Source organism: Camelina sativa, chromosome 1, assembly GCF_000633955.1.
Source record: "Camelina sativa cultivar DH55 chromosome 1, Cs, whole genome shotgun sequence".
NCBI lineage: Eukaryota > Viridiplantae > Streptophyta > Magnoliopsida > Brassicales > Brassicaceae > Camelina > Camelina sativa.
In genome coordinates, this window is record NC_025685.1 from 904358 (window position 1) to 929091 (window position 24734).

At 35.8% G+C, this 24734-nt stretch overlaps 5 protein-coding genes and 1 pseudogene across 8 annotated transcripts; 1 reads left to right on the forward strand and 5 right to left on the reverse strand.

Moving 5' to 3' along the window:
- LOC104787501 (non-specific phospholipase C3-like) lies at positions 2316-5067 on the reverse strand. The gene is made up of 5 exons (XM_010513131.2): positions 4709-5067; positions 4229-4620; positions 3208-3617; positions 2835-3005; positions 2316-2742 (listed from the first exon to the last, which is right to left on the reverse strand). Exons 1-5 carry the CDS (start codon positions 4958-4960, stop codon positions 2396-2398), a joined length of 1572 nt encoding a protein of 523 aa, XP_010511433.1. The 5' UTR covers positions 4961-5067; the 3' UTR covers positions 2316-2395.
- LOC104787579 (non-specific phospholipase C4-like) lies at positions 5821-8212 on the reverse strand. The gene is made up of 5 exons (XM_010513218.2): positions 7724-8212; positions 7436-7633; positions 6718-7127; positions 6465-6635; positions 5821-6357 (listed from the first exon to the last, which is right to left on the reverse strand). The coding sequence occupies exons 1-5, from the start codon at positions 8164-8166 to the stop codon at positions 5975-5977; spliced, it is 1605 nt and encodes a 534-aa protein (XP_010511520.1). The 5' UTR covers positions 8167-8212; the 3' UTR covers positions 5821-5974.
- On the reverse strand, positions 10005-12053 carry LOC104787670 (annotated as a pseudogene).
- On the reverse strand, positions 13971-15390 carry LOC104787755 (RING-H2 finger protein ATL51-like). Its single transcript, XM_010513415.2, has one exon. The coding sequence runs from the start codon at positions 15182-15184 to the stop codon at positions 14129-14131; it is 1056 nt and encodes a 351-aa protein (XP_010511717.1). The 5' UTR covers positions 15185-15390; the 3' UTR covers positions 13971-14128.
- LOC104787842 lies at positions 17226-21024 on the reverse strand. Of its 4 annotated transcripts, none has more exons than XM_010513596.2 (19): positions 20891-21024; positions 20693-20786; positions 20533-20610; positions 20389-20448; positions 20188-20292; positions 19988-20098; positions 19864-19905; positions 19585-19698; positions 19301-19458; positions 19067-19173; positions 18877-18983; positions 18718-18760; positions 18552-18643; positions 18421-18469; positions 18251-18321; positions 18033-18152; positions 17854-17939; positions 17695-17740; positions 17226-17562 (listed from the first exon to the last, which is right to left on the reverse strand). In XM_010513596.2, the coding sequence occupies exons 1-19, from the start codon at positions 20926-20928 to the stop codon at positions 17530-17532; spliced, it is 1554 nt and encodes a 517-aa protein (XP_010511898.1). In that variant the 5' UTR covers positions 20929-21024; the 3' UTR covers positions 17226-17529. The 4 variants fall into 4 exon arrangements, with proteins under 4 accessions (XP_010511898.1, XP_019099617.1, XP_010511823.1 ...); XM_019244072.1 differs by having other exon boundaries at positions 19067-19176; XM_010513521.2 differs by having other exon boundaries at positions 19067-19200.
- LOC104788049 (protein SCAI) lies at positions 21278-24730 on the forward strand. Its single transcript, XM_010513764.1, has 10 exons — positions 21278-21569; positions 21748-22135; positions 22282-22476; positions 22575-22793; positions 22876-22942; positions 23031-23243; positions 23467-23558; positions 23649-23831; positions 23920-24056; positions 24236-24730. Exons 1-10 carry the CDS (start codon positions 21448-21450, stop codon positions 24441-24443), a joined length of 1824 nt encoding a protein of 607 aa, XP_010512066.1. The 5' UTR covers positions 21278-21447; the 3' UTR covers positions 24444-24730.

Sequence of the window (24734 nt, forward strand, 5' to 3'; positions counted from 1 at the left end):
TTTACATTTTCTCCTTATAAAAATCCCACAAATATCAAATCAGTAGTGCCGTGGTATATAGTTGACGTTCTCCGGTTTGTCTCTGATTGCCCTTCTTCGGTGGCTGAGTATTCAATCGGGTTCCTCTTATTGCAAAGCGTGGATGGTTCAGTTTACCCACTTGTTTGGGTTTCCTCCGGTTTTGCTAGAAGGTTGGTCGTCTTCCTTGAGCTAGTGCATCCATCTTCCTTCGTCAAATTCTCTTGTCAGGCTCCGCGATTCGTTCTACTTCAATTCGCCTTCTCCATGGTTCTCTTGTTTGGGCTTAATTGGGACTATGCCATTTGTGCTTCTTTCAGGTTCGGTAGTTTTTCTGTATAAGATTCTTTTATTTGAGTATAGTTTCCCTTTTTTGGGCTGTAGTTTTTGGAGATATTTTGTTTTTCCTCCAGCTTAGTGTTCCAAAAACGGATTTCATCCTTGTTTTTCTCAATTCTATCTTATAATGGAAAATCTTCCAACGAAAAAAAAAAAAGTTGACGTTCTCTCTCACCTTTTGAAGTCAATTTAATGAGCAGAAAAAAAGTTGACTTGTTGTAAACGGTAGAAGCTAAAAAAAAAAAGTGACCCTTGCAATATTTTTTTGAGATAAAAAGATTTGTCGAAGAAAAGGAAACACAACAACGTAACCAAACCTAAAAATTTCCTCTCTCTTATTTGTTCTTAACAAAACCCTAACCTTTGCTTTATAAAAAAGGGTCTGTAGCTCTCATATCTCATCATCACATCGCGCATTCCTCTCGTCAAAAGTGGTCCTTTTTGTTTTCATGCCTGATTGATGCTGTTGTTGTTATATATGGCTTTCCCGGCGAGAAAGCGTCGGCCTTTTGGTCGTCAGATCTTTCGATTCTCCCAATTAGCTTTCATCGGTGATCGGTGATCATTCCCAATTAACACGTACGTATGACGTATATCAAGTCTTTTGCCCCATCGAGTCTCGATCAAGTTGGACTTGATCGATCTGGTTGCTCTTCCGGTCCAAATCGATATCGTTTCCTACTACTTCCACAACATCAGCCCGTCGATCACTTCAACTTCAGCGCACGAATTTCAGTTCGTCGATCCCTGAGACTCTTATCTATGCTCTCCGACGACGACAACAATCACACCAAGATCACTCTACGCTAATCGATATCTTCAACGACGACATCCAAAGATGAAACTCAACGACGAACCTCCAGATCCAAATCCTCGTCCGTTTCTCAAAACTGCGCTGCGTCTAAGTGGAGGATGATCAGATTACGGAGGTTTTTTTTATTTAATTCCTTTCTTAATTTTTCCTACGGTTTCTTTTTTATTATTAGATTTTTTAAAAATTTCTTTCAAGTTTCTTTTTATTTCTTTCAATTTTCTTTTTCTTTTTTCTTCATAAAGAATTAAAAAATAAATAACTAAAAAACACTTTAATTTTAAAAAATTAGTGAAAAATGTTAAATTTAAATACGCTGAGAACAAACCGAGCCTTGACATCCGGTACTTAGGATTTCCTTTAGTCGATCAGTTGGTGTTGTAGGTTCAACATGTTTTCACGTTACATAAAATTTAACACTTAAACTAATACTTTTTTAATAATAAATTATTTTTTTAAAATTTCATAAAAATGTTTAAAATAAATAACTAAAAATCATTTATAATAAATTAGTTTAAGATACTAAATTTTAATACTTTTGAAAACAAACCGATCTTAAGCATCCGGTCTTCAAACTTTCCTTTGGTCTGTCAGTTAATGCTATAGGTTCAACATGTTTTTGGTAACACAAAATTTAACACTTAAACTAATCTTTTTAAAAGTTTTTATTTTCTTCTTTTAAAAAAATGATTAATCCACTAAAAAAACTAAAAATAAATAATGCATTATATAACCTTACAATTCCAATGTAAAATACGCCGGTTGAATAAAAACTTTATTATAGCCTTTTTAGATATATATATATATATTTTGTCAAAAACCTGTGTCAAAAACCTGTTTAGATATTTTAAACCATATAAACCGAACCGAAACCGTTTGTAATTGTTTATGATGGTTGATCCAAACAAGACAAGAGCTACGTCTAAATGTATCATAGCTATGTCCCGTTATTCCTCTTTTTAGTTGAATCCTCTGTTGTTTCGTTCAATTACTCTGTTTCTGACTTTACTGTACCAATTACCATAAACAAAATTACAGTAGGATCCCACCCTAGTCCTGAAAATCCTAAATTCTTAATGGACCTGATCAGGAAATATACTGGTTTAAGAAAACATAAAAAGGGAAAATTTGGAAACAAACTAAAATATCAAAGTACAAACGCTCTTCATATAAAATCCGAGAAAAAACCAAGTCTTAAATGATCAAATATAACTTTTTAAAACAAGTTCAATTGTCACAAATCAAACAAGAGAACAACTTCTGAATGAAAGATTTTGGATTCGAGTGACGAGTAGATCGTTTAGAAAGATCAAGGATCTCATGTTCATCACGACCTCCCTCTTTAGCTTTTTTGGACTCACCATAGAATCTAGTGAAAGCTTCTTCTACGTACTTGGCTGCATCCAAAACCTTCATGTTCTCCGCGAGCTTCAACGGGTAAATGTCTTTTATATGATCTCCTTTTAGTACAGCGGCTGCTTGAATCAACTCAATCTGAAAATCAGTGAGATCTTCGTCTTCTTCTTGCGTTCCAATGTCTATGTCTCTTGGCCGTGGAAGTTCTGGTAACGTAACTGAAAAAATCGGAAGATGGAAAGATTATAATAGCAAACCTAATTTGCATCTACTATGGAAAAATAACCGACTTGATAACCAATAGTTATACCGGGGCAGTCTGTCCTTGGGCTGGTCCGGTTGATGACAGCATCGAGTGTTCCTGCCCATTCGTCACGCTCTGTAAGAAAGCTCTTGAGGTTGAATATTTTTTTCAATGTTGCCGGGATTGATGAGTGCTCAAACTGCGACGTTGGCTCTGGTCCGTTTGGCTCGTGTAACACTACAAAATCATGTTACGAACAATAAGTTTTACATAACAATTGAGCAAATTATATATAAACCTTTACATACAACAACGATTTTAATAAGCTCTTACTCAGAGACTACGCACCCCTAACCCTAAGAGCAATGTACACTAATCAATACCCCGTTTTGAACCTAATATACAAAGAGATTGGTTCCATTTGAGAGAATATACGTACCGGTTCCAGGTTCGATCCAAGGTGAAATCAGCAATGCAGGAACCCTCACACCAAGTCGATCAAACTTAAAGTTATAAGGCTCGGGTCCAACAAGACCATCAGGGTTTGGAACACCAATGACTGGCGTAGGGACATGGTCGTAATAACCTCCATGTTCATCATAAACAACAACAAAGAGAATCTCGTTCCACTGAGGACTAGCTCTTAAGGCTTCGTAGATCTCTTTGACTAGGTTTTGGCCATCAGCGACGTCGTTTTTGGGGTGATCATCATTGGCTGGAGCCGACATAATCTTGAAGTATCTCGGTTCGATGACCACATAGTTTGGAAGCTTCCCTGCTTTGCAATGTCTCTTGAAACTCAAGTGATATTCATGGAAATTGTCCACGTACTTCAATTTCCTCATGTTCCTAATTCATATTCAAATTATAAATATTATGAATTTGATTAAATGGATTATTACATTTACATGAGTCATGGCATAACTTATATAATTTTAATGAGTATCAAAAAGTATTGATTGGATATATACATGCAAACCCCAATAATGATTTTTCTTTCCAAAAATTGAATCTCATCTGATTTCTGATTTTTTATCTTAAAATTTTAGATTAGCAGTCCTATTGAAATATTAAGATTTAGTAATCCTGTTCTGAAACAAATTTTACTCCTAGACAGAGAAATTGCCAATTTGTTTTCATACTATTTTTCGGAAGTTAAGCAACTCCACTTTCTATAAACTTCATATTCAAACATTCCAAGCAAAGCACGTGTCGTTTTCCTTATACATGATCATTACGGAAACATTGAAAAAAAACAATCAATCATCGATATTTTTTTTAGTTAATTTTCTTTATATTTCAATGAAGTAGATATATTGCAATTCAGGTGTCATTACTGTTCTTCGGTTCGTCGTTATCCTAACGTTATTTTTTTATAATACTATCTAATAATATTATCTGATTTTATATGTGGTCTTATAAAATTGTCAAAAATAAAAAGAAGAAGTAAAATATTTTACCTGTAAAAGAGGCAATTAGGAAAAGATTGGTAATAAATCCCAAACGTGAAACCACTCTCTTCAAGCGACTCGAACACTGTCCTCTGAGGAAACCCACGTACAAGTGTGTTAGTGTCATTACTAAACGCACCGTTTGAAGTCGCCGAATGTACGTAGAGTCGGTTAGGCTGCGTGGACGAAGGCAGCGACGAGAACCACCGGTCACACACGGCGAATTCTTGAACTAGTTCTTTGAATACCGGAAGTCTCTCCGGCGGAAACCCTTGCATCACTACTTTCTCCGACATGCCTTTTGTGATCGCCTCTGCGTTTTGTACGAACCCGTTCATCTTCGGATCCGGGTACGGATTCTCGTGGCTGAACGGTTTCCCGAACACTTGTTCGTATATCGCCTGAAAATTTTAAAGATACGTTGAAGAAACCATTTCAATCGCCCGGTTCAGTTGTATCGGCACGGTTATAATTAAACCGGAGGTGTACCTGAAAAGAGTGACCGGGATCAGGATCAATGTTCTGAGATTCTTTGCCGAAGAAGACTTGAGCAGAGTTGGGGTTGGATGTGGAGAATGGGTTGGATCTTGGTTCGGATTCGGATACTCCATCGATTTTTGGGTTAAGCTCCTTGAACCAACCTAACATGTGGTCGAAGGACCTGTTCTCCTGGACCAAAACGACGATGGTTTTGATCGGAGAAGACGATGAGCCACCACCAGAGCTCGTCTCCGCCACCATATTTCGTTACGACCAAAAAAAAACAAAATCTGACTTCTTTTAGTTGTGTTCTCTGTTTCTTGCTCTGTCTGTCTGTCTGTCTCTCTTAAATTAGCTGTGTCCCGTGTAAAATAATGGTCGCCTTAATATTCTTTATGGTTAGTAAATTATATAAATAAAATGGTAGTATAGTTTTACATTTAATTGTTAGATTTCTTTGAAAACTCATAAACGGTAAATTTTTGGATTTGTTTCCTCTCACGTTCGGTGAGGTGGCAAAAGAACTCATCTTTTATTTTTAGTGCATAGGAAAAAACGTTTTTTAAAATGACAGTTTATATAATGCATGTGATTCTTATAACTCTTTTTACCATTGTTAACTGAAAATTTAATTAAGGTTATGGGCCATACGTATTGCAAAATATTAGTCTCTATCTTTCAAAATGACAATGGAGTAGATGGAATTAGGTGTTGACCAAATTATTATTGCTAAAACTATACAGTCTGTAGCACGTCTCCGTATGAGTCGTTTTATTAAATACAGAACAAATTTTGCGACAATATTTTTTGTGGGGCGGAAATTAACCATTCGTTGATTACTGTAAACTAATGTGTCATTTAGATGGAATATTTGTTAAATAACTCAAAATATGTGCTACTATGACATAATGTTACATATGCATACCATATGTTAATTAATGAATCAAAAGTTAGTATCTTTTAATCATTCATTACAATTATAATTTGGACCCAGCGGCTACTATGGTTGCCTTTAGTGACTTTTATTCTTTAGTCTTTTGATATAATCTACTCATCAATCGAATAATAATTAAAGTAGATCTCGTATAATCCAAAGATTTATGAAAGAAGAAGAAATATAATTGTGTAAGTTCTTAACTTGTTCTATACAACGAAAGAAAAATATACACGAGATATGAAAGCGCTCTTATATAATTAAGTCTTAAACAAAGTCCAAACACACACAATTTACTACAAGTAACTCTAATTCATTTTTATTTTATTTTACACTTTTTTTCAATCATAGCGAACAAAGCAAGAGAATAACTTACTGAAAAAAGACCTTTGAATTTTCGGTTCAGGAACAGCATTTGGTGCTTCTGAATGTGTCGGTGTCACAACATGATCATCATCATCATTGCAATAAACGATGTCGTTCTCATCACATCCTCTTTCTCTTGCCTTCCTAGACTCTTCCATAAACTTATCAAACGCGTTCGTAACGTATTTGGAAGCGTCAGCAACGCAAGTTTCTTTGCATAGCTTGTGGATTAATTCTTCGTTTTTGTAGTCTCCTTTTAATCCCGCAGCCATGATTACAAGCTCTTCTTGAAATTCGCTTAAGTGTGCATTTTCTTTTGCCCTCGTCGCTCTTAGCTTAACCGGAGTTGATAATGTTTCTATTTTAAGAAGAAAAAAAATTGAAGTTTTTATTCAACACAACCATAAATTATAATGATAATACACATGGTTAGATTAAAATAAAACATAAACAAAAGGTAACTACCAGGGCAATCTTGTCTTGGTGAATCTCTAGAAATAACAGATTCAAAAGTGCCAGCCCATGAATCTCTCTTTGTCAAGAAATCTTTAAGATTAAAAATCTTCTTGACCGTTGCGGGAATTGATGAATGCTCATATTGTGACCTTGGGTACGGCCCATTTGGTCCATGTATAACTACACATTTTAAAACATTAGGAGTTGATTAGAATATAAGATAACTAACTTAAATTAATCTACCGCTAATATAAGTATTTACCTGTCCCAGGCTCAATCCAAGGAGAGATGAAGAATGTCGGAACCCTAACTCCGAGCCGGTTAAACTCAAAATTATAAGGTGGTGGTCCTAAGATACCATCAGGATTAGGAACTCCGTCGATGGGAGTAGGTACATGGTCGTAAAATCCACCATGCTCGTCATACGTTATAATGAATAAAATCTCGTTCCATTGAGGACTCGATCTCAATGCCTCGTAGACCTCTTTCACAAGTTTTTGACCTTCGGAGACGTCGTGAGAGGGATGATCGTCGTTGGCTGGAGTTGACAATAGATCAAACCAACGTTGTTCCACTACGACGTAGTTTGGTAGTTTTCCTTCTTTACAATCTTTCTTAAATTGTATTCCGTATTGGTGGAAACGTGTCAAATACTTCAGCTTTCTCAAGTTCCTGAAACAAACAAAATATTTAATAGGTTACATTTTATTTTTAGATAAGATTTTTTTTTTGTTCACTACTTACTTTGTTTATACGACTATCTTAATGTTTTATAATTAGAAGTTTTTTCAATCTTCCCAACCAAGAAAACTTGTTTAAAACCTATAAATTAAAAACTGAAACGAGTCTTTAATTTTAGCTTGTTTGGTTTAAATGAAATCGTTTATTAGATGTCAAAGCAAAAGTAGAAAGAAAAAAAACGTATATAATACTAAATCTTTGGTTTTAATTAGTCGTAACTTGGTAAAGAGTAAAAATACCTATAGAAGAGAGTAGAAGGAGGGAATTGGTGGTAAATGCCAAAGCTTAAACCAGCTTCATCCAAGGACTCAAATATCGTCTTCTGTGGAAACCCTTCGATTAGCAATTTCTTGTCGTTGCTCGTTGCTCCATGTGATGTTGCCGAGTGTACGTATAATCGGTTTGGCTGCGTAGATGCTGGAACCGACGCAAACCACCTGCCGAACATAAAAACCCACCAAATTTGCTTTAAACCGGGGAAACTAAAGTTAAATTAATTCAAGATCAGATGAACCAAACCGGATTACCTATCACATATGGCGAAATTTTGAACCAATTCCTTGTAAACCGGCAAAGCGTCTGGCTTGAACCCGTTCATAACCGCGGAGGACATCCCTTTCTTATTTCTCTCTGCGTTTTGAGCAAAACCGGACATCGTAGCTGGACCCGGGTTTGGATCCGGTTTACCTGAATCCCATGGCTTGCCGAACACCTGTTCGTAGATATCCTGAATTGAGTGACCTGGATCCGGGTCAACGTACTGAGACTGGTCTCCGAAGACGACTCCAAGAGAGTTTGGGTCGGAGGACGAAACCGGGTTGGATTTGGGATCGGATTTTGTGACGCCGTCGATTTTCCGGTTTAATTCTTTAAACCAGCCGAGGGTATGGTCGAAAGAGCGATTCTCTTGAACCAAAACGACGACGGTTTTGATCGGAAACGATCCTGAGCTTTCCTTCCTCTCGGCCATTCTGTTTAATTTTCTTTTGAGAGTGTTAAAACGTTTTGAGTAGAAAGAACTCATGGGGGGGGGNGGGGGGGGGGGGGGTTATAAATATATGTAGTGATCATTAGAGATTTGAAGAACTAGTGTGTAGACGTAAACAACAAATCACGTACGCACGTCATGAGTTATATTATTCACTCAATTGGTAAACCGGTCAACTATTTCCAAATAAAGTTGGAGGGAAATACAATTATTACTAGTTTTGGTAAAATAGTAATTGATACAACAACTACCAGGGCACCCATAAGCTGGAAAATAATAATTTGTGGCAAGGTTGATATCTATACGACAACATTTATTTTAATTATTGTGTTAAAATTGGTTTGTGTCAATAAATTCATTATTTTCTCACTTTCTGATTCCATCTAATTAGTTCAAATTACTATATGTTTTTATTTCATAGAATTTTATGGTAGTGTTACTATGTTAGTCATATAAATTATGTGTTGAAGTGTCATTTTCCTCGCAGCTAGATTATACTATATATTATATTTACTATGAGACTTGGGTTACTTGTAACTTATAAACATGGATATAGGGCTGGGCAAAATAACCGATAACCAAATAACCGACCGAAACCGAACCGAAAAAAACCAAACCGAACCGAACCGAAATTCTTCAAATACCCGAATGGTTAGTAAAAATCTATATCCAAACTAACCGAAACCGAACCGAACCGAACCGACAATTAAATAGTTAACCGAAATATCCGAAAACCTAGAAGATATCAAATATTATATACTTAATATTATGCAAACTATAAAATAAACTTAAAATATAAATTATTTCTAGATTCAAAACAATTAAATATTTTAAATAATCAATATATGTAAATGTTATTATTTTGAATTTACAAAGTTAAATACTATTTTGTAAAATTGAATCAATATTTTTCCCTTTTTTGTATTTTTGTTATTGTATATTTGGTTAATTTTGGTTATATTCGGTTAGTTTTGGTTATATTTGGTTTATTTGGTTAATGTTAATATAATTTATGTTAGTTATGGTTATTTATTTAAATAACCAAACCGAAACCGAACCGAAAGAAACCGAACCGAACTGAACCGAAATTTCAAAAATATCCAAATGGTTACTATATTACTATATCCAAAATAACCGAAACCGAATACAACCGAACCGAAACCGAATGGTTAACCGAATGCCCAGACCTACATGGATACATGAATGAGAAGAAAATTGTCAAGAAAAATAAGAACACACGTTACGGCAAAGAATATAAACGAGAGAATATGCGAATAAACGATAAATTAAATAAAGACAATACATATTGTTTTGATATAAATTAGTATTAATGGTGCATATTCCTCCAAGAGATACCTTTTCATAAAATAAAAAACTCGTGGTCTTAGGGACAGAGAAAAAGAAGATAAATTCGATCGTATGATCATTGGATCTGGGTGGAATATAAATTATTGAGTGTACAATTGTGATTGTGACAATCCACCAATATTCTTATTTGTGCTACGACAAATCTTTAGATTTCCTAACATGAATTTGGTCTAAATATAAAGCTGGCAGTGTCCCATTTATACTCGATCAATTTTGTGGCGTACCATACAAGGAAAGGAATACAAATGCTTATCTAAGTTGTCTCTTTATCGTTATCTTGGCAACTCCAACCATCATTATTATAAGTCTTACGTCAGCAGTCTAGTTTTTTTCTATGTCGGCAGTTAGGTTCAATAGAAAAAAAAAATTGAAAGTCAATATGAGGTCATGTGATAAATCTTACTAGTATCTTACTATTATTTACTCTACACACACTACAATTTTTTCTTTTCTAAACGATGATATTTTATACTCTTTTTTAATCATGACAAAACAAAGCAAGAGAATCACTTATTACAAAATAATAATCAGGTTTTAATCTGGCTTGGGAGTTTCACAACATGATGATTGGCATCATCATCCACGCAATAAACGATGTTGTTTTCATCACATCCTCTCTCTCTTGCCTTTCTTGACTCTTGTAAAAACTTCTCAAAGGCGTTCGAAACGTATTTACAAGCATCCGCAACACAAGTTTGTTTGCATAGCTTGTGGATCAGTTCTTCGTTTTTGAAGTCTCCTTTTAGTCCCACAGCAACTATTACAAGCTCTTCTTGAAAGTCGCTTAGTTCTGCATTTTCCTTTGCCACCGTCCCTCTCATTTTGATCGGATTTGACAATGTCTCTATTTAAAAAATTGATGAAGTTTTATTCGAAATAGTAATAAATTTTTAATAGAATTTAAATATTAGAATATGAACAAAAAGTAAATTACCAGGGCAATCTTGTCTTGGTGAATCTCTAGTAATAACAGATTCAAAAGTGCCAGCCCATGAATCTCTCTTTGTCAAGAAATCTTTGAGATTAAAAATCTTCTTGACCGTTGCGGGAATTGTTCGTACTGTGACATTGGGAACGGTCCGTTTGGTCCATGGATAACTACACATTGTACTCAAATTGTCATTTACTTTTAAACATAAATGCCTATGACTAGTAATTATGTATATACCTGTCCCCGGCTCAATCCAAGGAGATATGAAGAAAGTCGGAACCCTTACTCCGAGACGGTTTAACTCAAAGTTATACGGTGGTGATCCCAAGATACCATCCGGATTAGGAACTCCGTTAACCGGAGTAGGGATATGGTCGTAAAACCCACCATGTTCGTCATATGTTATAATGAATAAAATCTCGTTCCATTGAGGACTTGATCTCAAGGCCTCGTAAACCTCTTTAACGAGCTTTTGTCCTTGAGAGACGTCATGTGACGGATGGTCGTCGTTAGCTGGATTCGACAATAGATCATACCAACGTTGTTCAACCACAACGTAGTTTGGTAGCTTCCCTTCTTTACAATCTTTCTTGAATTTTAGTCCGTAGTCGTGGAAATGTGTCAAATACTTGAGTTTTCTCAAATTCCTGAAAAACACAAACACACACACACAATACTTATAAAAATAGATACGTAAAAAATACTAAAATCTTTGGTTACGGTAGATAACAATACCTGTAAAATAGAGTAGTAGGGAAACACTGGTAATAAATGCCAAAGGTGAAACCAGCTTCATCGAGCGACTCGAATATTGTCTTTTGTGGAAACCCTTCAATTAGTAATTTCCTGTTATTGCATGTTGTTCCGTGTGATGTTGCCGAATGGACAAACAATCGGTTTGGCTGGGTCGCACCTGGAACCGACGCGAACCACCTATCCAACACAAGACGAGCATCAAATTTTGCTATAAACCGGGATTTTGGCCAGCCAACCAAATTAATTAGAGGTTTTAGTTGGATTAAACTAGTTTACTGTAAACCGATTTAGACAGATGAACCGGCTTACTTATCACATATGGCGTAATTTTGAACCAAATCCTTGTAAACCGGCAAAGCGTCCGGTTTAAATCCGTTCATAACCGCGGAGGACATCCCTTTCATCTTTCGCTCGGCGTTTTGGGCAAATCCGGACATTGTAGCTGGACCCGGGTTTGGATCCGGGTGACCCGAATCCCAAGGCTTACCGAACACTTGTTCGTAGATATCACGAATGGAGTGACCTGGATTCGGGTCAACGTACTGAGACTGGTCGTCGAAGACGACAATGTGAGAGGAGTTTAGGTCTGAGGAAAAAACCGGGTTAAATTTCTGGTCTGATTTGCTGACACCGTCGATTTCTCGGTTTAGTTCTTTGAACCAGCCGAGTGCGTGGTCGAAAGAACGATTCTCTTGGACCAAAACGACGACGGTTTTGATTGGATACGACGATCTTGAGTCTTTTTCCGTCTCGGCCATGATCTGTTTCGAAGGTTTGAGAAGACCGTGGGTTTATGATGAATACACAACACATTGTATACGCGAGATTGGATAAATATGTTTATAGTGTTTAAAAATTGAAGAAATAGAGTTTTACAAGTAAACAGCAAATCAGAAAATACGCATCATGCATGCTTAATGTCCTTTGAATTGGTATCACGTCAAGTTAACTAAGTAAGCACCCCCCCCCCCCCCCCCGAACTAAAGTTGTAAGTAAATCATAATATGCATCATGCTTATTGGTTATTGTTTTGTAGTCGTTTTGTTTACTTATTCTGTCGTCTCATATTATAAGTCTATGCAAATATATATGGTCACCAAATCCCTAAAAAATAGCAAAATCATACGATATGTTTTATTTAAGTCTAAAGAATTAGTGCAAGCATGATGTCATTATGGTGATATATATACATAGCTAGCTAGGCTTACCAATATTAACTTGATAAACGTATGTATGATCAGTGACTAATTGTTAAAAATTTCTTAACTTGTATATATTTTTCTTCTTCTAAATGTCGAACTATGTGTAAACATTACATTGAAATTAAAATTTCCTTAGTCTGACATTGAAATAGCGTTGACAGTATGTGTTAACCAATAAATCAAGAAAACACATGCATAGATGATAAACCATGCGGTGATTATGAAGGGAGGTCAATTTCAAGCTTTACCCCAATGTGCGATGTCCAAAAACACGGGTATTGATGAGTCTGATCTTAGTCAATTTAAAAAAACGCATGATTTACCACGACGATAAAAATATAATTTTTGTAACGGGGAATAAATATACTCGTGTCAGCGTGTCGTGTGTATATGTTGTGTATGAGATTAATTAATCTGACCAAATTATCGTAAGAATGTACTAGTATTAACTTTAACCGCTGCATAGGATATGATGATTCAAAAAACTAAAAAAAACGAGTGTCTTTTATTGATCTAAATAATTAAACATCAAAAAACATTTCATCATGACATGATTGATCACATCTTATTCTCTCTAACAAATAACCAGTATATATGACTAAAGTTAAAAGTGATTATTGGAAAAAGTTTTATTCATTTCAGTAAAAAGACATGCTAGTTTGATCGTCATACGAAGGTAGAGTTTCCCGGGAAACATAGAGGGCCAGCAGTTATTAGAAAGCCCATCAAGCGTTTTGCAACAAGCATGCTTCATGTCACGAAATTGCCCTTTGAATATATCACCAACTGTTTCAAAACAACCTTGCACACTCTTGATCGCCTCGAAACATTCTTTTCGATGGAACGCTTGTGGATCTTCTTCTTTTGTTACCATCGCCTTGTCTTCTTCGTTGCTTGAAGGTGATATAAGATCAGCCGACGAAGACATGATCACTAACGCAAAGAACATAATAGCTAAAATAATTGCGTTTTTCTGAGCCATTGCGGAGAAATAAAGAAAAAAAAACAAAGGTTTATGAGTGTTTAGTATGGTTTTTTACTTGTGAACTTCTGTGTTAAGGTGATCTCAAAGAGGATTTTAATTATTTATAGTAGTAGAGTGAGGTATAAACGAATCCTTGATTTCAGGATTGATTGGAAAATTACGAAATTATATTTATTCTGTATATATTTGCAAGATCTGTGTTACATCTCAATGATCTCATAATCTCAATAATCAAAAACTCGTTTTAGGCATAGATTAATCTCTACTTTACTTATTTCATTCTCTCGCATTCAAGAAATTTAGGATCTCGTGAATAATTAATCAGAGTGCATCTAAATAATGGTGTCATCAAATCAAAAATCCCTGGTAGCAAAATCGTATTGCATAATTCAAGGTTGAAGCTTAATAATCGTAATTAGTATACAGTAATACTGTCGTAAAGTGCATCATGATGTCATTGTGGTGATGATCTAAAGTTACCAAAACTGGTATTTTCTAGGTACGTATAGTGGTAACATTAAAAACAAAAAAAAAAAGAAAAAAGAAATAAATTTAAACTAAATAATTAAGAATATTTGGGCGGTAAATTCAAAACTCTTTTGATCTTACAATTCCCTTTTACAAATTTTTTTTTTTTAACAAAAACTCAAATTTCCTAATTTTAATCTTTTGTTTTGTTTTGTTTTTTTTTTTTTTTTAACTTTAATTTGGTAAACGGTAATTTTTGGCTCTATCGTAAACAGATCTCTTCATCGCCGCCATTGAACTCCTCACCAGAAAATTCGAAATCCCATTCGTTTGATTCGCCGCCGATCCCGAAGGCGGAGGAGTCTTCTCTCCTTCTTCACCTTCTTCCACCCGCCGAGAAGTTCCCACACCCGCTGATTCCTCCTCGTCTTCAATCTCCCTCAATATATCAGCGATCGACACCACGGCAACGCCTGAGTTCGATCTACGACTCACATCCTCATCTCCTCCGTCTCTAGACTCCCGCATCTCCGGCGGTTTCGGCGTCGATCCGCCGTTACTACCACCAACCGTCTCATTCCGAGATCTGGAATTTTCCAGATCTAAGTTAACAACAACGACGGGATCATCATCCGTATTGTTCTCTACATCGATCGGTTGATCTGTCACGACGACGATCTCAGCGCCGGCGATGAAAGCGCGGCAGAGAGGACAATTAGAGTGAGACTTCAACCACGTGTCGATACAAGAGACGTGAAAGGCGTGGTTGCATTTAGGTAAAAGTCTCAAGCTCTCGTTCTCTTGGAACTCGCTTAAACAAACAGAGCAATCCGAAGATTCGACGAATCCGTCAATCTTTTTGTATTTGTAAACCGTAATCGATTTAATCAGAGACTCGTCGAGCCCGTCGCCGATCGCTTGATTCGGATTCGTAGCTTCTTGCCACGTGGTGTAATCGGATGAGATTCTTCCGTGGTCTGTGTTGATGATAGCTGCGGCTGAGGAGGAGGAGGAGGAGGAGGAGTTTTGGCGGCGGCGGTGGCAGTATTTGGAGATGAGAGTGTAGTAGCTGACGAGGATGAAGGCGCTAGCGAGGATGCCGATAAGAGCGATGAGGAGAGGGGAGAAATCAGAGGAGGAAGAGTCGTCTTCGTCGTCGAGGTAGAAGGAAGGAGGAGGAGGGAAGATGACGTAACACCATTGAGGGCAATAGACACTGCATACTCCTTGTGAACAGTCTCTGTATGAATCGTATGTTCCCCATGGATTAGGGTTTCCTGTTGATCCCATTGTTGTTGTTGTTTAGGTCCTTCAAGAGAGAGAGAGAGAGGAAGAAGGAGGTGAAGTGTTCCTCTCTTCTCTTCTCTATCTTTGGGGTCTGGCTTGTCTAGTAATTGTCTCTTTTGTTTTTGTTGAGTTAATTTAGTAATTAATAAGGAGATTATTTTTAATAAATTTATGTTCATGAAAGCTTCTAGTAGAGGTTATTGGTTTTGGGATTTAAATAATTTTTTTTTATAGAATATGTTGTTATTAGATTAAGATTTTGTTAAACTATGTTAAAGTTTAGTGCTATTAGTTGGTAATTTGTAAAAAATTATTTAAAATCTTAACAATTTTGGTTTATTGGATTTAGACTTTTATAAATTCAATAAAAGTTTTGTGTTATTTAGTTAAAACAAAAATATGTAAAATTGTTAATGAATTCAATTATTATGTTATTTGGTTCATGGTAATATTCACTTACTTTACGAAATAAAATCATAGAAAATATTACAAAAATACAGAAATTGTTTGGATTATTTTACAAGATTTTAGAAAATTATTTAACAAAACTATAGAATAATCTCTAGCAATACTTAAAAATCTTTCACTTATTCACTTTTGATGATTTTGTTGAAATTTTCTCAAATTTTTTTATAAATTAGAATCTAATAACACCCCTATAATATGATGGTTATGATATTTAATTGAATGGTATTGTTAAGTTGATGTGTTACACTGAATGTTCTTCTTTAACAATTTTTTCTAGTATAAAACTAAAGGTGTAGAATTTGCTTTATTCGTTTTTCTATTCTTTAGCTTTCTCTTTACGCTTCCATTTTCTTTTTTTCCTTTTTGAGATAAATTTGTGAATAATAGTTAGTATTTTTGAGTAATAAGAAAGTAATAGTAATAGTGTTTTAAGTGTTGACAAATTTTTAAAAAGAGTCTATATCAAGGCATAAAAAATGGTTTGGTGAAGTGTTGACGAAGGTGGGACTAGTATAACATGGGGCCACGTGGATGACAAATTTATTCACGTATCTATAAAAAAAAAAGCAATTTGTGGTCAGTAATACAACCAAATACAATTTACATGTGTTATACTACTGACTACGCTTTACGTACGTACACACACATATATATATATATATATATATCTAGCAACAAATATAATTTCATTTCAGTTTAACTCGAACATTTGTTATACGTTTTTTCCATCTTAGTCATGTGATTTATATCTTATATTAGTTTACAATTGACTATGACAACTCTACTAATAATATTTTCGTTCGTTGTTGTCATCCAACGGATGGATGATTGATAGAAACTCTCCAACCATTCGCTTTACAAATATACATAGTAGTATCTATAAATGAAAAAAGAGTTCATAGAACATATCAACATAATAATTGCATGAAAATAATTATAAAAATGAAATCATATTGTAACTAGTGTAAAGTTGTCATCCTGTCATTCTGTGAATTACTCTGATCAAAATCATTAGTATTAAAGTTGATTGAATGATGATACATGATCATCCTCTCTTCTCTTGTAAACTGTAAAACCCAATTAATATACTATTGATTTAAATGATTGATTACACATCTATTTGCACATGCCTAAAGTTGTCCCCCTTTTTTTCTATGTTATGCCAACTAGCTAAAGTTTGGTGTTTTACTGTAAATCTCATGTTTTAAAATCAACTCTACATATTTTCGCGATTCATGTGTCTAATCCTTGCTTTTGCTTTATTTCCTTCTTTAGCTTTTACCAGCAATTGCTGAAATACTTTAAAAAACATTTTCTTAACTGATAAAAATAGTTGCTTTTTCATTAGTTGTGCTCTCTCATAGTATATGATAAACTCTTAACTTTTCTACCACAATTTCAAATTACACCCGAAGACGAAAAAAAACACAAATGAGATTAGTATTATGCAGTACAAAGACCTTTTTATAACTATTTTTGTAACCCTTCATAACTTTTTAAATTACCTCGTAAATGATCTCATTTGGTAGAAGAACCAATTTAAAAATAGAACGCATCATAAAAGGAGAAAGGAATATTAAATGGAAAGAATCGATCTATTATTTGAGGGAAAGGAAACAAAAAAAAAAAGACAAAGAAGATTCCGACGCTTTTTAGCTTCAGTACAAAGTGAATGTTACAGCCTATTACAATAAGATTTGTTGAGAAAAAACAAAGACCTAACCTAAACGACAAAAAAAAAAAATAATACAAAAACTATAGGGATAACTCAATTATACTTGCTCAATTATAAAAACATCTTATATAAATAGCAGACGCAATTTATTAAACTTGCTTTGAAGGACTCGAGGATGGATCTGTTCTGTAGTCACTTAACTTTATTAAACTCGTCCTTTTCTGCGTTCGTCCAGTGCCTGTCTCATCAAATAAGATTGTTATTTACAACTATATAGTATTACACAAGTCAGAAGTTATCTATCTTTCAGGCTTTTATTTTTAATAACGTGTAATCTAATAGTTTAATTTCAGTAATTCTCAAAGCATACCTTGCTTTGAAGCATCCTCATCGTCAAGACTAGCGTATCACGCATGCTGGTAATAACGCAAAAGTTCATTATCTTAGGTGTGAGTTTGTAAGATAAAAACAATGCAGTAAAATCGAAATAAAATTCACTGTATTTGCAGATGGATGTGTATATATGTACCGGATATTGAGTGTGCTTATAGGATGTGAAGATCCATCATAACTTATTAGAACAAACTGTGTTGAGACTCCACACGGTACTTTTATCTGCATTTTTTTTTTATGAACAACACACACAGATCTTTGTATGGACAAGAATGTGAGCAAAGCTTATAATTCAGTGTCAAGATTTCTTTTTACCTGGAGTTCCTTTGAGTATTTCTCTGAGATCACTACAGCTTCTACGTTGTTCGTTTTTATCTGGTAACTAGATCTCTTCAAAATAACCGTTGCCGGTTCCCAACTCTCTGATGAATCCATCTTTCAAAATAGAAAAGCCACGAATAAAACGGTTGTTAAAATCCACACCTAAATTAAAACCTGGGACAGTGGATTCAAGCTCTGGTCTTCAAACTTACCAGAAGCTGCACATTAAAGCTTGCTTGACCATGGGATATATACGTGTCGATTTCTGTTTGCATCTCTGTATCTGAACAAGCAAAAAAAACATTCTCAGCAAAGAAGATACAGTAAAAGGCCTCTTCGCTATCTACAAAAGACAGGGGTTAGATTCAGTTGAATGCATTACCACATCTAATCTTGTTTTGATCATTAGCAAACAATCTCACTAATTCTCCCTGCATAATCAAAAGAACCTTTTTTTTGTAAGACAACTGAGCCATTCATGCTATAGAAACCCGAGAAATCCCACAATTTTACCTGACGACCTTGATCATCCATTGGAATACACTCAACAGCAATCAGTTTATCTACATCATCCGCGGTTACAATATACTCTGGATGGGTGGCTCCTGCATATGTTTAAACCATAGTCCAGTTTTTAAATAGCTGAAAAAGTCAGTGAGACGAATAAATCAAATCTTACCTTCAATGTATTGTCTTGTGCCATCTTCAAGATGCCGAACCCACTTTTCAAAAAAGAAAACATACAAAGCAGCACATGTATTATTTTATCATCTTTTTGATTAGTTTCAAGTTCTTTCTGAAAGGCGCCTTGTAACCAAAACATGTTCAAAAATTCTACCTGAAACATACAGAGAGTGGTTCCTCGAACTGGAAACCCGCAACCAAGAACTTTCTCTCCAGGTATTGCATCTCCAATAATCTGAAATCCATCGATTCCTGGTCCCTCTGTTTCCAAAAGAAAGGTTATATTAAGATTTCTAAGGTTATAGCCACTAGGCTCTAAGAAAACGAAGTAATATTTTTCCAACCTTCATAAACATGAGAAGCAAACTCTTCATTCCCATTATAAGCATCAAACATGGAAGAATTCTCAGCTTTTTCTTCTCTCTCTCGAATCATTTCCTTCCCCGCCACACTACTTAGAGGATATCCAAAATTTTCCCTACCAGTGAGTATAATGAAGCAGGCATTTTTTTCACTTGGAAAGAACTTCATCGGTTTTAAACTGAAAGGCATAAGAGAACTGAGAAATGATACCGTACCTTTTCGGCTGCTGGAAATTTCCTTGAGACCCACCACCAATCTGATTATTAAATCTCAAACTTTCAGTGTCAGGCGTAAGGTTATGATACGGGTTTCTTGTAACGTTGTCCATTGGTGGCAAAAGTTGTTCATTGTTCCGGTAATCATTACCACGATCCTGCATCAAGTGTAGTATATGAACACAGAAAGTAAGATTACTTCTGAGAAGATGTCACAAATTTTGATAAAAAGTCTTTTAAGAGCAAATGATAAATTAATTTAGCAAATTACTTGCTGAGACTACCGTGGATCCATAAGAAGCTTGACTTTTCGAATTTCTGGGATCATGGTTGTCTTTACTATTAAACTCTGTTCCAGGTTGATTTTCCACAACAGATGATAATTCTCTAATCCTATCCTGTGATTTAGCATTTCGTCACAGGATGTTCGAAAAGATAACATGAAGAGTATTCACATTCTTGCAGAGGTCTAAGTAGGCTAAAGGACATATGCAGACAACAACATACTAAGGAAATGTGTGTAAATACGATGAAATTGAGAAACTTCAGGATAGAGAGCTTACACTGCAAGCTTTAGTCTTCCATTGCAGCTGATCATGCAAGTGCTGCACACGAAGAAAATATGATAGATATGTTGAGATTGTTTTAGTGTATAAATCTGAAGAGAGATGTAGTGAAAGCAAATACCTTAATGCCGCTGGATATAGCGGTAGCATTTGCAACACGAGGCCAAACACCATACTCAGCTAATAAACCAAGTAAGGACGTCATGAATATATACCTCTCGTCTTCTGTAACCTAAAGACAGAAAGTGAGTAGAGTAAAGACGGAAGGGTAAAAGACAATGAACTTTAACGATTTGAGGATACTAAGCCAAGTCAAATTACCTTTAAATCATGTGCCAACTTCAAATTTTCTTCAAGATCACCTTTTCGACGAGCCAATTCATTCAACGCGGAGGTGACAGATTCATTTTGTTTCTCATCAATCGCCTAAAGAATAAGAAACTGTTAGACAGACACAGAAACCAAAGGTCAAAACTTTGATCAATCTTGATAGATTTTAGCACACAAAGAAAAGGCACAAACCACACGAAGATCAGCACATTTTCTCTCTAACCCATACTTCTCATTGAGCAGCTGCATATCCTGTAATCAAAAGATTCAACTTTCACTTTCTCTATATAATGTATTCATTAGAAAGATTCATAAGAGCATGATGTAAATACACACCTTCAAACAAGCAGCAGCAATTTGTTCCTGGAGACTATGAATCTCCTCTTCTTGTGATCTCACTTTTGCATAAAGTGCCTGAAATTTTTCCATGCTTAGTTTTCTTTTTTTTTTTTGGATTTAAGAAGTAGAAATTATAAGATTATATAGTATGAGTTACCATTTCCTCAGGATCTTGAATTAACTTAGAATTATTATTATTATTATCTTGTAGCTTCCTCGAAGCAGTTGTCTCTTTGTCAATCTCATCATGCCTAAAGAGAAACAGATCGAGAACAAACGTCACCACTAAACAAACACTGATTCGAATATGAAACGCCTGTGTGTGAGTTTTAAAGGCAGAACAGTAATAAAATACCTTTTGATTGATTCAGAACTTCTTGGATTGTCATCCATGGTGGTGGTGTTTAGGCTCTACAAGACCCAAGCTCCAATTTAAGGTCATCGGATTTTTGTCTTTTTTGTTTTTTGTTTTTATTTCATTCTATCTTGAAGAAAGAAAGAAAAAAACAACTCTACCAACAGTCAATTTCAACCTCCACGAAACAAAGGGAGTATTTCTAAAAAGCCCCTCATACTTCTTATTGTTTTCATGATAGCCTATAAACTACGAAAATTACAAAATAGTCTTATCAAATTAACTCCAAATGTGTCATAAATTACACTCACAAAGACTTCAGGTGGTTTTTTGGTAGTTTTTCAGTCAAAATGTAAAAACAAACAAAATAAAAACCAAAATCGATTTCGTTGGTAAACCGCTCGGTACAAGGTTGATTTTTAGTCATCCAAAAAAGTCGATTTCGTCGATCTAGAAGACGGCGACAACGACAACGACGACGACCAAAACACTCCGCCGATCAACGGTCCACTCAACGAAGAAAGAGAGACTGGCTTCGTCGTGAGTGAACCTCAGAGATGTCGCAGCAAATCAGCAGCGGTAATAATATCCCGCTGAGTGAAGTTTACTGGTCTCTCGTTAACAAAGCCGATAAGAAATTCTCCAAGATCAGAGACTTGCCCTTCTATGAACGCTCCAGGTACCTCTTCCCGATTCCGTTGATCAAAACCGGTTAAATTGAGAATTCCGATTCCATTAGAACTGTTGATTAGAGAGTTGCTAGGTTTCGATTGTGGTAGGAATCAAAATAAACAGTATGGAGGAATGAGAATGTGATTCTGAAGTTTCGAATTATTTCTGTTCATTCTGTTGATTAGGTATGAGAACTATTTCTTCAAGGTCTTTAAGGTATACACACAATTATGGAAGTTTCAGCAAGAGAATAGGCAGAAGCTTGTTGAAGCTGGGCTTAAGAGATGGGAGATTGGAGAGATTGCATCTCGGATTGCTCAGCTTTACTATGGACATTATATGCGTACGAGTGATGCTGGTTACTTGTCTGAATCATATGTGTTCTACGAAGCAATACTCACTAGGGAGTACTTCAAAGAAGGATTGTTTCAGGATCTTAATATTGCAAACAAACAGCTACGGTTTCTTGCTAGGTTTCTTATGGTGTGTTTGGTCCTTGGTCGCCGTGAGATGGTTCATCAACTCGTTGATCAGTTTAAACGGCTGATAGATGAATGCAAGAGGACATTCCAGGTTTTGCTCTGTAAACTCTTATTCTCTCCATCTTGACTACTCTCTTTCCCCGAGCCTTAAGACTGTTTCTAGGTGTAATATTTTTTAAAACAATTAGGTTGTCTTACTAGAGTTCCTGTCTTTATCTATCTTTTTTATGTTATCAGGAAACTGACTTTAAAGAATGGAAGGTGGTGGCACAGGAAATAGTTAGATTTCTGAAATCTGACACTGCTTTTATGAACATCAGACCTCTAAGATATAGTCCTGTGCTGGATTCTAATTTTGATGCTGGTACACCGCGTGCAAGTAGGTCTTTAAGGTTGACGGATGCAATCTTAAGCAGTTACTACTATAACGAGGTAGTGTTTTACTTGTTCATGTTTAGTTTGAACGCCTAATGCCTATTTAATATTCTTACCCTCTAACGTCTGCAGTCTTGCTGTATGATTTCCTTTAGGTCAAGTACTCAGAGCTCACGCTCGATTCTTTTAGAATGCTTCAATGCTTAGAGTGGGAACCGAGTGGTTCACTATATCAGTCAAGTGGTGCCAAAATGGGTCAGAATGCTCCCGTTGGAGTTGCTCGTATTAACTCCCAGAGCATGAATGATCCTACTTTGCCACCTAACCCTCGCAAAGCTGTCCTTTATCGTCCATCCATAACACATTTCTTGGCTGTTAGTGGAATTCAATTTTTTTGCTGGTCTATCTAAATGTCTGAAACAGCCTCATTCTCTGAACTCTCTTTTATCTTGGTAGGTTTTGGCCACCATTTGTGAGGAGCTTCCTTCTCATGGCATTCTTTTATTATATCTGTCTGCTTCTGGTAATGTGTGTAGTTTAAGTCTCGTATTATGCTTCTTCTCTTTGGAATATCGAGTTCCTTAGCTTTTAACATTTACATTTCCATTCAGGCAAGAATGGGCAGATTTCATCATCTCCTTTGAGTGGTAGAAATGCAACCAGTGGTGAGGAAAATATCTTGAGAGACTTTGATTCTCACATAATCAAACAAGAGAGAGACCCATCACTTCAAATTACGCCATCTGGTCAGTCTTTGAGGCAAAATAGTGAGGACGCAATCAGTACCCCATGTGGTTTGTCCTTTGGAAGTCATGGGCTCACAGGTATCCATTCCAGAATTTTTGAAACTTTCATGTAAACATTCATCTGATACTATTAGAATAGGCGAGAGGATACGAATTCACCAAGTAATAATTAGCCATGTATAACTTCTAGAGGGCAGAAGGACACTACACTGAAATTTCCAGACATTCATAAAATTTAACTATGGTTTATCTAGAATTTGCTATTTTCTGAAGTCGGATGATTGAACTGTCTTTCCCCCAGGATCAAGCTACATCTATCCCTCTGATTTAGTTCCATTCACAAGGAAACCTCTTTTCATAATCATTGACAGTGATCACAGCACAGTTTTTAAGGTTAGATACACATGTCTCCATCTCTCTTATGATAGCATTCATTTTTACTTATTATCATAATCATTCATGTTTCTTCCTTAAAATGTGAAGAATATTTGTGGAGCTGAGAAAGGAGAACCAGCAGCATTGCTTCTGTCTCCATCACATGCTCCTCCGCTAATCTCTGCTGATTTCTCTCGTCAACCTAGTGGTAGCCTTTTCACCATTTTTCTCACTGCACCAGTCCAAGCTTTTTGCTTGTTAAGTGGGATTTCCGGGTCTGATATGGAAACGGTAGGTAGAGATAAAGCTTTATCCCTTGTTTGGTACTTCTTTTTCTTAACTTTTTCTTGTTTGCATGCTGACTACTGTCATGTGTCAGGATATTTTTGTTAAGGCGGAGAAGCTTCTGTCCTCGTCTATGAACGATTGGGCTTTGACATTGGCAACATCAGATACCCTGCACCCCGTTTGGTCCCAGATACTAAAAGATCCCTTCTTGAGACGACTACTCCTAAGGTAAATGTTTCTCTCTTCCTAGTTCTAATACACCTTCAAGATCTCCTAAAATTCCAGTATCAATGAAAAAACAAACTTGATTATATGGAATATTATAAGATTGGAGGTTCATTTTTGGATATAGATTGTTTAGGAACTAGGAACATGAACATTGTTGGTTTTGTCTCTCTTATCTGCAGATTCATTTTCTGCCGGGCAGTCTTGGCACTGTACACTCCAATCTCCAATAACAAACAAAACCAGCCAGAGTGCTTTCCGTCTCTCCCGGAATCGCTAGCACCAACTGCTCCTGCGGTTCAAACTGCTGTGCTTCAGATGGCTAGTGTATTTGGGGCTACAAGTAAGTTTACTTTACCTCAAGATATCACAATGCTCGAAAGCCTCTAAGAAGCGACCTCTGCGACTAGAAAAGCTTCAGTCTGAAATATTCTTGTGCAAATCGGGAACCTCGATTTGGTCAATACTTCTTCATTGTCCTTGGAGGTTTATAACCAAACCTCTTTTGATATTTATGGTTGAAGAACATATTGATGTGCGAAATTAACAAAGTGTATGATGCAGAACATGTGATTGGCTCTGATGTATCTTCATTTCAAAAACATGTTTGTTTTTTTGGGTTTTTGTATATTGATTCAACTTTTTACAGTCTAATGGAAATTTACCATCTTCTTTTATTCG

Coding starts and splice junctions, on each gene's coding strand:
- LOC104788049 (XM_010513764.1), top strand. CDS start 21,448: ATGTCGCAGCAAATCAGCAGCGGTAATAATATCCCGCTGAGTGAAGTT. Junction 22,794..22,875: donor CCATAACACATTTCTTGGCT/GTTAGTGGAATT, acceptor TTATCTTGGTAG/GTTTTGGCCACCATTTGTGA. Junction 23,832..23,919: donor CCGGGTCTGATATGGAAACG/GTAGGTAGAGAT, acceptor GTCATGTGTCAG/GATATTTTTGTTAAGGCGGA.
- LOC104787579 (XM_010513218.2), bottom strand. CDS start 8,166: ATGGCCGAGAGGAAGGAAAGCTCAGGATCGTTTCCGATCAAAACCGTC. Junction 7,128..7,435: donor CCTTCTACTCTCTTCTATAG/GTATTTTTACTC, acceptor TGTTTGTTTCAG/GAACTTGAGAAAGCTGAAGT. Junction 6,358..6,464: donor ACCAAGACAAGATTGCCCTG/GTAGTTACCTTT, acceptor TTCTTAAAATAG/AAACATTATCAACTCCGGTT.
- LOC104787501 (XM_010513131.2), bottom strand. CDS start 4,960: ATGGTGGCGGAGACGAGCTCTGGTGGTGGCTCATCGTCTTCTCCGATC. Junction 3,618..4,228: donor CCTAATTGCCTCTTTTACAG/GTAAAATATTTT, acceptor AATATGAATTAG/GAACATGAGGAAATTGAAGT. Junction 2,743..2,834: donor CCCAAGGACAGACTGCCCCG/GTATAACTATTG, acceptor CGATTTTTTCAG/TTACGTTACCAGAACTTCCA.
- LOC104787842 (XM_010513521.2), bottom strand. CDS start 20,928: ATGGATGACAATCCAAGAAGTTCTGAATCAATCAAAAG. Junction 18,761..18,876: donor CCACTCTCTGTATGTTTCAG/GTAGAATTTTTG, acceptor TTTTTTGAAAAG/TGGGTTCGGCATCTTGAAGA. Junction 17,563..17,694: donor TGAGGATGCTTCAAAGCAAG/GTATGCTTTGAG, acceptor TTGATGAGACAG/GCACTGGACGAACGCAGAAA.
- LOC104787755 (XM_010513415.2), bottom strand. CDS start 15,184: ATGGGATCAACAGGAAACCCTAATCCATGGGGAACATACGATTCATAC.